At 32.7% G+C, this 13,538-nt stretch overlaps 1 protein-coding gene across 1 annotated transcript in view; it reads left to right on the plus strand.

Moving 5' to 3' along the window:
- The window catches only part of LOC145294050 (cysteine-rich venom protein VAR8-like), a 30,707-nt gene extending 17,407 nt beyond the window's left edge, over window positions 1–13,300 (plus strand). The window contains exons 7-8 of the mRNA XM_080141080.1: window positions 3,015–3,113; window positions 13,056–13,300. Coding sequence (XP_079997206.1) covers window positions 3,015–3,113; window positions 13,056–13,174 — 218 coding nt within the window. The 3' untranslated portion in view covers window positions 13,175–13,300. The remainder of the gene's footprint in view (window positions 1–3,014; window positions 3,114–13,055) is intronic.
- The last annotated feature ends 238 nt before the right edge of the window (window positions 13,301–13,538 follow it).

Below are 13,538 nucleotides of genomic sequence, written 5' to 3' on the forward strand. Positions count from 1 at the left end.
GGAATCTAATTGAATCTTTAATTTCCTGAATAGTATCCGATAATTCATTTTTCTTCGAGTTATATCGAATACATTAATACGGACTTTAGGGGTTTTTTTCGTAATGTTACTGTAAAAATTATTTTTTATTGTTACAAATTACGATGCTTTAAAAAAATCAAAAATAAATTCTTGCGTTTTTTATTTACTACTGAAAACCAAAACTTTTGTAAAGGTATTTTTTGTTTAAAAGAAATAAAACATTTTCACCAAGAGTTAAGTAAAAATAATTAGTTCATTATATTCTGCGATCATTATTTGAAAAATACTGCAATGTTCATTAAAATTCGTTAATTTCCTGATTTTTGGTGAATTTTTAAATAAAGGGAGGAATCAAAATGTGTATACACTTTGAGCATCGGCATTTATTTTGCGACTAGGTGTGGTTAATTTAAATTAAAATTCAATCACGTGGTTACATTATCAATAAACCCATTGACAATTTACCGATATTGTAAACACGTTCTTTTTACATTAAGCCCGTGGTATTTTTTTAGTGATGCAATGTTGTCAACTGAGATTTAAAAAAAAAACCGCGAGATAAGGAGAAAGACATGTCCAGAAAATCGCTAGCCAGTTTGGCAGAAAAGTAACTTATCTTGCCTTTGATAACATTTATTTGTTATATATTTGTTTTTTGACAACTTTATCGAATCTATGTGTACAGTAATACAAACCCGTGTGCAGTAATAGAAATCCCTTCGGGGAGATTGGAATCCCCCCCCACCTAAATGTACTTGGAAAAATCGATTTTATAGTGAGATTTAAGAATGGTTAGTCGAAAAAAAGGTGAATAACAAAACAAATAATCAATAAATAATTGTTACCAAAGGCAATAAATGCTACTTTTTGTTTACTTACATGAATGAGTTTATTTTATGTTTTAAAGTATTTTCAAGCAATCTCATGCGGGTGTGTGGGTGCCAAATACCTCCAGATTTTCTAGAATTTCCCGCTAGATTGTAAACGAAATCTCCAGATCTAGTAGGAAAACCGCTAAATTGTAACACTGGTCACGTGACAGGAAGCGGTAATAAATAATTGCCCCTAAATAAAAAAATGGCCTCTCGATACAAAGAAATCCAGCTATTTATCATAGAAAAATTAAGTATAATGTTATAATTAAAAAGAAATATATAAAAACACACATGGATATAGTAAACATATTATACCAAAACGTGGAAGCCATCCGTCCAGTGGTTTTTTAGACAACTAACTCCGAACGAACCAACATTTACATTCATATATATATATATATATATATATATATATATATATATATATATATATATATATATATATATATATCTTTATATATATATTTATATATATATATAAAGTGAGTTATTTGAGCAATAATCTAAAATTAAACCAAAGCTTATAAATAATTCTTGAGAAAAGTATTGATGAAAATAGATTACTGAAATGACATCAGGTATAATCGAAACCGAAACAAAAACTGACGAGGAATTCTTGGGAAAAATATGTATTACAATAAACAAAAGTGCATAACAATTAAATGACTGTTACTTGGAGGTGAGCAAGACACATAAAATAACATACCCGCTATTATATTAATATATAGATATTTACTTTAAACCTATTGCGTTATTTTGTTTCTAGAGAAGGAAAACAAATGAACACACATCTAAAGAAATGATAGAAAAACTAGAGGATGACCACCAAAAGAATGGGGGCAAAAATGGATGACCACATTCAATGCTGACAAGACTAAAGTTGTTCCCTTCAATAATTACAAGAAACCTTCTCTGCCACAAATAGTAATGGCCAAATACTCTTTATCAGAAAGTACATATTTTAAACTTCTCGGCCTAATGTTCGCAGAAACATGAGTTGGATCAATTACATTTATAGCATTGCCAGGACCGCTGCGAAAAGGTAGTGCCCCCCTAGAAAGCTACTAACGCCCGAAAGTATATTGTACCTCTATAAGTCTACCATTCGCCTATGTATGGAGTACTATTGTCATCTTTGGGCTGGCGCACTGCTACTAATCTCTCAATCCTAGAGAAGGTTCAAAAGAGAATCGGCTAGCTGATAGGTCCTGAACTGTCATTTAAGCTTCCACCTCTGCCCAATCGACGAAATGTAGCCTCCCTCTGCCAGTTCTACAAGTACTTTAACGGTGAATGCTCCGATGATCTGCAAGCACTTCTACGTAAATACCCCCGACAACCCGAAAAGCAGCAAACTCCCACCCCTTCACAGCAAACAGCAGCAGCAAACTTCCACCCCTTCTAGAGATAAGAGAGCCTTCTACTCCAGTAGTTTCTTCCACAGAACCGCTAGACTTTGGAATTCCCTTCCGGGTTCCTTCTTCCATTACTATACTGATATGCAGAAGTTCAAGTATAACGCTAACCACATCTTGCTGTCCAACTCCCAACATAGTACCCATGTAGCTTATGTCCCTAATAGTTGTCCGCTATATCAAAGTGGCAATGTGCCTTGTTTGGGGTGACAATGTAATTTTAAAAAAATTAACAAAGAATTTATAAATAGTGAAGAGGTATTGAGCAGTAGTATATAATTATGCTGCTTTCTAGTTACACGCTACCTTAAAATAGAAAGAAAAAGGTCGGAATACATCTGAATTTTCGAAACGGGGAATTCACACATTATCAAATTATTTTTACTGCTCTGAATATTTTGAGAGAAATATCTCTCTTATTAGCGAATATCTTCAACTTTTTACACAAGGGAAACACTTACCCAAAGTTAACAGAACTACTTTCTTAGGTTTTATCCTAAATTATTAATAAACACAGGAAATTACACATTTTAATAGACACATTAAATGGGCTTATTCAACAGTAATGTTGTCACATATATAGCACAGCGGATTAATTGTCCAATCGCAACCTTATAGCAATCTAGAAAACTTTGTTTTTCATTTAGTGCGTGTATAAAATGTATTACACTTATAAAATTACGTCGCTTTTATTTTATCACAGATTGCAACGGCATGGTGTGCAAGAATGGTGGGAAACTTGATCTCAATACCTGCAAATGTAATTGCTACTTCAATTTCCATGGAGAAGTCTGCCAAAAGGGTAAGATTATCATAAAGATTCTAATCTCGAAAGAATAAAAATCAAGAACCTTTTTTAAGGTAAACCGAAGTAAAATACAAAATACAATAGTTGTTAGTTGACAACATTCCTATTCCCGTTTGTTATACAGGGTGAGCCATAAGTCACGCACCAAAGAATCACGTGATGTGAAACTGTAAAATCTGCGAGGCAAAATATATTTTCTATTCTTTGTGTATTAGATACATCTTTTTTTATGATTGTATTAGCGTATACAACGTGTTTTTTTTTCAGTTTATTGGTAAAGTTTGGTTTTAATAAATAATTTTTATTACTATCAGAATTATTTTAAATCCTTTCGTGCGCGACTAATGGCCCGCCTTTATTTACCAAAAATATAGCTTATATTTTATAAAGAATTAGTGTACACAATATGAGAAATATAATCGCAAAGGTTTGTCGATTCTAAGCAATTTACTGCTATTCAATCTAACCTGACTATTTTACCCGAAATATTTAATAAGGGATAATTTGAATTCTTTCCAGAGCATACCAATTTAAAATAGTTCCCTATGCTCAATTTTGGAAAGAATCTGCCAGAAAATAATTAAGCCTCTTCACTTTGCAAAATGGTGAAAAAAAAAATGAAAAACCGATCATTGATTATGCGGAACCCTTCGGTGTATTATAAAATTACTAATTCAATTTGGTTAAAAAAGACGTGTAATCTTACAACAAAATACTATAGTCATTGACAATTTTGAAATAAAATATACCTGTGATATGAAAGTAAATTCAAAAGGTTTTAATTGTTATTTCTATATTTCAAACATACTAGAATATATAGATTTAAAGGATGATCCTTATTTATTAGTTTTAGCAGACAAAACTTATAACCATTTGGGAATGAATTTAGAGATGTATAATAGATGAATTACAAATAACAGAGAAAATATTATTAAACAGCTAATGTAAAAATAATTTAGATAGTATCTAAACAAGCCTTAATCTAAGGTTGCTGCACGTTTATGGTCATCACATAGATTTTCTTTGAATCATAATACTAAAGATAGGCCGTCGATTTAACGTGGATTTTCCAACACCTTTGAAATGCATGTATGATGCGTACATTTTCGCTCTTATTCGTGATAGAACAAATTTCACAACGTTACATCAATTTTTGAAATAATCCTAAAAATTATTATTATATAAACATAAATCATCGACTTGCTAGCAATTTACATGAAATAAAATAACAGGGCATAAGTACCACATCCTGAACACATTATCATATTATATTATGTAAACAAGTTAATTGAATCAAGATATTTTCCTAGCATAAAATATACTTAGATTATCTTACATCGAACACATACAATGGCATATGAAAAATCTAAAAAGGAAGCACTATATACCTCATAATATAGCGGTGACTTAAATGAAGTGTGAGTTTGAATCCGACCTTTTATCATATAATATGGGTCTGGCGATCATAAAATGGGAAACACAATATAATAATACGCGAAAAATAATTTTAATTCAGTTAATAACATGAGTAGATATTTTCAACCAAAAACAGTGAAATTGCTTCAAAGGCTATTAAGTTATCTGCAACCATGATATATCCTTATTTTGTAAACATTAATTCAGCAGTTAATGAAGTTAAAACGACATCAGCCACATTGCTGATGGGGAATAAGTGTGCAATGTTAAAAATCCTGGTGGACGTTCCTTTCGAGGTAAATTACTTATTTCGCTCGACGGGTATATATTACTGGAAAACACTAAAAGACAAAATATACGCACCATACACTTATTGCAGCATCAAAAGCAAACTCGAAAACTGTTTTCTTATTTAGGACACTTGGCAACTGCACACACAACCTATCATCTATCTAGCTACGTGAGTAAGTGTATTACCTTACGCGAACAATATAATGTAATAGACAATGCACGTTGGGGCCAAAATATACAGTGCGCCATAATTAAGTAAGCATTTGCACCCTGGAATTATATAATTAAACAAATTATTTAATGATAATCTATAAACAAAAAAACAAAAGGTTATCTAAGATTGTTTGCATGAAATAAATTTGCACTCGGCTATCTATGGTCAGACTAATAATACAAAATATATAAATACTAACATAAAAAATACGAAAAGAGTAGCGTTCCTTTACATTATCTTTCAAGAAAGTTGGAAATAATTGTATAAAGTAACTATATTGCAAACTATTAATATGTAAAGATAGGAACTCAAATGTGATGCCTCAAATTATTAAATAAGGCGATATTCTGAAAAACACCCAAATAGTTATGAAAAATATTAGAATTACTAAACATTACCAAATTACTTATTTTCATTTAACCCCTGTTTAATCTCCATCTGTATCTTATCTGTCCTGAGGGAAAAAAGAAAGTTTTCATTGGCTACGAATTCGGAATAAGTTGTGAGATGAGACAGAATTTTCCGTTGGGAAGCTAATCTGAAAAAATTACCGAACATTATAACGTATTTTATGAATTGTAAAATGATACTAGATAGTAGAATGATACTAGACTTTTTTGAAACAGTAAGAATAATACTATCTGACAGGAAAATGAGTATGAAACGATCAGAATATGAATATATAAGTGCATATATCCATATATATCCGTATGTGTGTCTTTGTGTGTTTAGTCAAAACGTTTATATTGTAACCAGAAGACAAAACATAGTTATTTATCAGATACATAGTATTTAAATATCATAAAGTTACGCAGAGAATGTTTTCATCGGAAATATTTTACCTTAAAAATGGATTTATATATATATATATATATATATATATATATATATTAGTAGTAGTAGTAGTAGTAGTAATATCTACTTAACTTCATGCATTTAATGAATACGTTATGCTCATGACAAACTGAAAATATAACTACGAACACGATATATATATGTATATATATATATATATTATTAGAAGTAAGATCTACTTAACTTCATGCATTTAATGAATACGTTATGCTCATGAAAAACTGAAAATGTAACTACGAATACAATATATATAAATATATATATGTATGTATTTATATATATATATGTATATATATATATATATATATATATATACAGATGCAGTGTGCAGTGGAAAAGAAGTAAGAGAATGCAGATAGACATATGCAAGTGCGCGTGCATGTGATATACGATGTAATAACTTGATCTGCTTTTATAAGTTTTATACCGCATATATATATATATATATATATAACCTTTTTTAAAATAGAACGGTCTCTGCGTATTTTACATGGTGTACACGGACACGACATATAAAAACGGACTTTTATCGCTACACTGTTAAATTTCTTATAATTCAACATACATAGTTTCAGAGGACTGCAATATTTGCTATATATTAATATTTTTATTTCTTATAATAAATATATATGCATACACAGACATATATATATATATATATATATATATATATATATATAAATATATATAACTACTTCATTTACTCACATAAACCTAATATATGAAAGTATAGATTTCATAAGCCTGACGAATCTTATAGCGGATGAAACGCAGAATATTCAGTGTAGCTTAATCGCCATATATATTTTATAAATTACTATATATATATATATATATATATATATATATATATATATATATATATATATATATATATATATATATTGTTACGGCTTGCAATAAGCCACAAAGAAAACAGAACAAGGGAATAGAGTTTAAACAATGTATACTTGAATAATAACGTAAAAAGGATACAACTGAAAAGAGTAGTAAACGTCACCGCTTTGGTGTTTAATCCATATCTGGGATAAGAAGGTCTATTGTTTATATAATTGATAGAACAATCAATTCGGAGGGTAATTCCCCCACAACACCCCCTCCCAAGCTGATTTCCGCGGTTATGAAAATCAGTATTTCTTCCTTTTGTGGCAGGCCACCAAGGGGTCTGGGCGCTTTCTCTTTCTGCCGGAGAGTTTCGATTCTGACATCCCTTACGGAGAGTCTATGTCAAAACAATCATACACAGTTTCAATCGTATCACTGCCGTCCTGCGGTAGTTCTTCTTGAACCTCGTATAAGCGTTTCCTGATTTGGTTCAGGTGCCTCTTATGTTGGAAGTTTGGGCTTTGAATGATATATGTAACATGGTTGATTCTTTGTAAGATAGTGCCCTGTTCCCAAAAGGAAACGCTATTTCTAAAATGTCTATAATACACGTTATCTCCGCTGTTAAACCTTTTTGTCGCCATTGTAGAGGTTCTGTTGTGAACTATGTGTTTCGTTAGCAGTTTATCAAATACGGATTTTATTTTCCGCCCAACATGATTTCTGCTGGGGATCCTTCATCTGTTTTTTTTCCGATTTCTCGTGATTCTGTTAACCTGCAGAACTTGCTGTAAGGCCTTTTATGTCGGTGTACCGGGCGCCTTTTTAATGCCCTTTTACGCGTATCAACGAAACATTCTGCCCGGCCGTTGCTTCTGGCGTGGTACTGGGTTGTCGTTATATGCTTGACTTGATACGGCTCGCAGAATTCTCTGGACCCTTTCAAGGTGAACTGTATAGCCTTGTCGCTTACCAGACAGTCTACAACGCCAAACCGAGCAAACAATTCCAATAAAAAAAATTTTCTCGTTGTTGACGTGGTCGGTTTTTTTCATCTTAATAACTCTGACCATTTAGAGTAAGAGTCAACTACTATCAGGTAGTAAAAACCCTCCACATGTCCCGCATAATCGATGTGGATACTTGACCATGGTTGTTCAGCCTTAAGCCAAGATTTATTTGTTATCGGTGGTTCTTTTGCAGCCAAAACACAGCCTTTGCATCTGTTCACCATGTCAGTAATATCTTGGTCGATAGCTGACCAATAAACAAAAATGTTCATTAGGCTTTTCATTCTGTTTATTCCTGGATTCCCCATAATTCTTTTTTGAATAGTTTGGCGGATGACAACCCTTTCACCGTATAACAGTATTTCGTCACAACCGGAAAAATGTCTGAACTGGTATTACTATGTGCTAATTTCTGCTTCCTGGTTTGAATGAAATTTTCATTTAGGGATTCTGACTTAATTTCCTGAAGTGTGACCGGCAGTTCGCGGATAATATTGCTTATCATGGTTTTTACATCACTATTAATACGTACTGCCATGATTACTGAATTTTCTAGAGGTTCCATTTTGGAAGGAATCAGTCCCGATAGACCGTCTGCATGAGCTAGTTGTTTGGAGGGGAGAAATTGAATTGGCAAATTATAGTTCAGCAGAAGAGTTCCGAGGTCGGTTCGCAGTGAATGTTGGAAGTCCTTTTCTTGATCCAAAAATGGATATCAACGGCTTGTGGTCGGCTTGTAGAAAAAAAAAACATGTCTTCCGTACAAGAACCGGTTGAATTTTGAAACTGAAAATATAATTCCTAGGGCCTCTTCTCGATCTGAGAATAATTCTTTTCCGCTGGCAAAGAGAGTCCGCGATGCGAAAGCAATAGGCTGTTTCGAGCCATCCGGCATTCGATGTAGGATGAACGCCCCGACGCCATATTGACTAAGGTCTCTAGCTACTATTATGTCCACCTACGGGTTGAAATGCGCTAGGAATAGTTTTGATCTAAGGATTCATTTTTATTTCTTGGAATGATGTCTGGCAATCTTGTGTCCTTTCCCAAGCCTTATCATTGTTCAGCAATTCATTAAGTGGTGCGCACAATTTGTGCATATTTAGGATGAACCCCTAGTAATAATTTAACAAACCTAAAAAAAACTCTGCAATTGAGTTATGTTTACTGATGCCAGCATTTCTTTAATAGCGAATGCCCCACCTGGGTCTGGGCGCCTTCCATCTTTATCGATTATTTGACCCAGGTATTTAACTGTTTGCAAAAAGAACTCGCATTTATCGGCTTTGATCTTAAATCCATAATCTTTTATTCGACTGAATACTTATCTGATGTTTTTCATGTTCCTCCCTGCTTTTGCTCGCTATGATAATGGCATCAAGATATGCGACTGAGGTGTCCAGGCCGGACAGCATAGTATCCATTACTTGGTGTAATATTGCGGGTGCCACCTTCATACCAAACGCGAGTCTTTCGTATCCGTATAAACCCCGATGAGTGTTAATACAGAGTAGGTAATCGCTTTTGTCGTTCACCGGAATCTGTAGGTAAGCGTCGCTTAGGTCGATATTAGAAAAAAATTGCCGCCATTTAATTTCTTTAACACTTCTTCTGGACTAGGTAATGGAAAGTGAAAATTTTCTAACGACCCAGTCGCGAAGTCGGCGCAAGCGCGAGTTTCCCCAGATCTTTTCTTTGCGTAAACTACCGGAGCAGCCCACTCACTATATTCAATTTTAGCGATATTATACCGATGCTTTCTAATCAGTCTAGTTCCTGATTTATTTTGTTCAAGGAAGCGAACGGGATATTACGTTTCTTTTTAAACACCGTTTGTGTGCCAAGTTTCAACTTAAAATCTGCGGCCATTTTTGTACATCTTCCCAGGCCAGGAGTAAATACGTTTGTTAATACTTTTTTAAAGCAAGTTATAAGTTTATCTGTTTCTGCTGAGCGGGTATCAATTTTCTTGCAAAATGTGGATATAGGAAGGTCCCAGAGACGAAACTCTTCCATGCAGTAAGAACTAAACGGTTCTCGCTATATTTTATCACAGACAATCTTAGTTTTATTGTTTTCCCCCGTAATGTGATCTTTTAATTAATTCACCTTCAAAATGAATTTTTGTACCATAAACTGCCGTCGCTGTTTGTTAGTTTTTTTTCACATAGTCGGCTTTCGTAATATTTTCCACGTTTTGAGATTTATTATTGAAAGATCCGATCCACTGTCGATTTGGAATTTAATAGCCTTGCCGAAAATGTAAACCGTTACATATTTGCGTAGATTTTCATCTACGACGTGCTTAGTCCTGGTTTGACGTACACGGTTTCTATTCTGAGTTTTCCTACAGTGCGAACTTTTATAACCGATATTATTGCCTGAATGGCATCTTTTTGTTAATGTATACAACACATCTGAAACAAACACTCGGCGCTTTTAGTTTTTCTGAGTTTCGGTTGTTAGGTTCTGTGCGCCATTTCGACGGGTTTTCTTAGTTAATTTTTTTATATTCGCGCTGCCTGCTTCGATAATTCTTGCATCTTTTTTAATACGTTCTACTTTTTGACAATCCTCAGTCAATTTTTGAAGTGTAAAGTTCGGTTGATTTTCTAATTTTGTAAGGACTCTGCGCCTGATTCCCACATCTTTCCCCGAGGTTAACCCTTGCGCAAACACAAGACATTTAAAATTTTCTGCTGTTAGTTCAGACAACTTAAACTCATCAGAGGGTCTGTTCACTACAGTTGCGTAGGTCGCAAAAATCGTCATTATCGTATTTTACCACATTAAAATATCTCCAACGCTTATGGAAAAGAGACGTTTTCGACGAGAAAAGTTCTGTTAACAAATTTACAATCTCATTGAATGATGGATATGTTATTTTCCGAGGCAAGATGTAATCCCCGAATTTATCATGCTGAGACGTTTTCAATTTTCTTAATAGAAGTCTAGTCTTCTTTTAATCGGACCAGTTGCTTCAGTCAATATTAAAAACAGTATTCATAACGCTGAAAATACGCTGTGATTGATTTTCCTATTTCCTCGTATTTAAAATTGTCTATCGCGGTCCATATTGTATTCTGCGAAAATACTGAATTGCTTTCCGCTTTCGCATCATTCTTAACAATTTCTGTAAGCAATTCCTCTGTTCCTAATTGACGTTCGGCTAACTCTTTTTGAACTTCTTTTTGCTGCTTCTCGGTTCGTATTTGCCATTCCGCTAACTGTTTTTGCAATTCATTTTGCTGTTTTTCGAATCGTATTTGACGTTCAGTACAGTGTTTTTTTGGATTGTGACTGACGCTTTGCGGCATCGATATGCAACTTGGTCAAATGTTTTAACGCTACGTTCAATTCGTCAATTTTGCATGGTCAGCATTAGCAATTTCAAAACCTTCGCTGAATTTTACATAACCGCTTTATTCTTTCTTATATCTTCTTTCAATAAGAACAATAAAACGAACAGAAAAAAACATAAATATATAAAAAGTGCAATGTCTAAAGAAAAAAATCAAGTGTACATTTTTCTCCAGAAAAAAAAATAACGCCCGATTTTAGCAGCGAAAACAACAAGTGGCGAGTTATTTTTCCAAAAGTATAACCATTTACCTTTCTAAGTCGCGACGAACTTTTTTCTTTTTGCAAAAGTACAGCGCTATCTTTGAAAGCCGTGACGAACTTTTTCTTTTTAACTCTTTTTTTCGTAATGATCTGCGTTTTTTTAGTTTCCGTGAACCTTTCAGTTGCAAGTGTTATGTTAGACACTTCCTTAGGCTTGATAAGATTTGAGTCCGACGTCGTTAGTAATTTTGGAATACTATTTCAACGCGAGTATTTTTTCAATGTCGTTACTGGTTTCGATTTTAGTATGTTCCTTGAATCCAATGACGTCAGTGTTTAGTTTTTTAGAACACTGTTTTTTTTTTAAAGTAAGTATGTTCTCCGATTCAAATGTCGCCAGTGTTATGGCTTGCAATAAGCCATAAAGAACAATGGAATAGACTTTAAACTCTGTATTACTGGAACAACGTAAAAGGGTACGACTGAAAAGAGTAGTAAACGTCAAGGAGCAGGCGAGGGTCGCACTGGTGTTAAATCCACACTTGAGATCAAAAGGTCTATGGTTTATATATGATCTCCCCACAACATATATATATATATATATATATATATATATATATATATATATATATATATATATATATATATATATATATATATATATATATTAAAAAAAGGTGTTTATACATAAGAGTTTTAAACTTTATGGTAATGGGTTTTTTTCCGTATGCACACCTATACACATATATGACGCCATTGCATTCATATTTCCGTTTGTGATTTTTTAGGTTCCTGCTTCCGTGTCTGTTTGCGTGTGTTCGTGTGTGTGCGTGTGTGCATTTATATTGGTGTCTGTGTGTGTATGATCGTATGTCTTTTATTCTTGTGTCAACCAGACTAAGACACAACAACGCGTGGCCGGGCGAGTAGAGCTAGTATTCTTTAACATATTATTTTTACACACATTTTTTTTATTTAAAGAATTTGATTTAAATATTTAAGAATACAAAAATACCATCATTTCTGATGCTTTTGATGAGAAGCAGCTAGCTTCGTAATGCAATGCCCTAAAACATTCTCTTTTCCATCTCCTTTTAATTTCTCCTCTTTTTAATAGGGTAGATTGTTTTCATCTAGGTTCCTATGTCCCACCACTGGGGGAAATCTATGATTAATATTATTACTATATATATATATATATATATATATACATATATACATTGACTGACATTTTTAAATACTTCCAAGGCAGAGATTTATATTACTGAAAAATAGAAACCATATATGTATTTGTATCAACATTTATTTTAAACGTCTCATAAAATCGGGGCCAACTATACTAGAATATTGCTCAGCTTTACGGATGCAGTCATTATACATGTATACACACATATAGAGGTATATTATATTATAAATAAATATACTTTGAAGGGCATCATACAATATATCCATGTATATGACTGAATATATATAAACACACATGCACATATATATGCATATATATATATATATTTACATATATATATATATATATATATATATTTGCGTACTTTTATACTCTTTATTTTTATTTTACTGTAAATATTAGGGGTGTAATTATATAATGGAAAATTAAATAAAAATATACTATTGTGTAGTATTTTATTTTAATAGCCATGAGTTATTTGTAAGGGTTATTTAGATTCATTTACTGAATTAATTCAGATATCATTTTATTCTATTCATTTCCACCATTAAATAATGTTCTCTATCTTATTTCAGTGGATTGTAGCAAGGAATGGAAATATTGCAGCTACTATAAAAGTTATTGCAGTCTTAAATTTGGCTTCATTCCCAGGGCCAGATGTCCTATAACCTGTGGACTGTGCTACAACGGGTAATTTATTACATCATGCCGCCAGCCCGACCAAAAATGACTATTCATTACACACTCCAATATGAATGTTCTTATTAAGAATACATACTTTATGTAAGTTTAATATTAAAACGACGGATATCCATTAAAATGTGTTTCTATTTGTTATCGTTTTTATATTTTGTTAAACAATGACATTAAATATGTGAGCCTATGAGTATTTTCGTAGAACTGATGAAAAGGAAAAGTGTCACATTTCAAAGAAAACAATTTAACATTCTGAAATTAGGCTGTTATTTTACTTTAATTACAAGGTATGTCTAACTATTTAAAAGGCTTCTTTTAAATTGTATGGTTATGTTATTTATTTATTTTTAGAAAACTATAGA

Source organism: Euprymna scolopes, chromosome 1 (assembly GCF_053919585.1).
Source record: "Euprymna scolopes isolate OS-2025 chromosome 1, ASM5391958v1, whole genome shotgun sequence".
Classification (NCBI taxonomy): Eukaryota; Metazoa; Mollusca; class Cephalopoda; order Sepiida; family Sepiolidae; genus Euprymna; species Euprymna scolopes.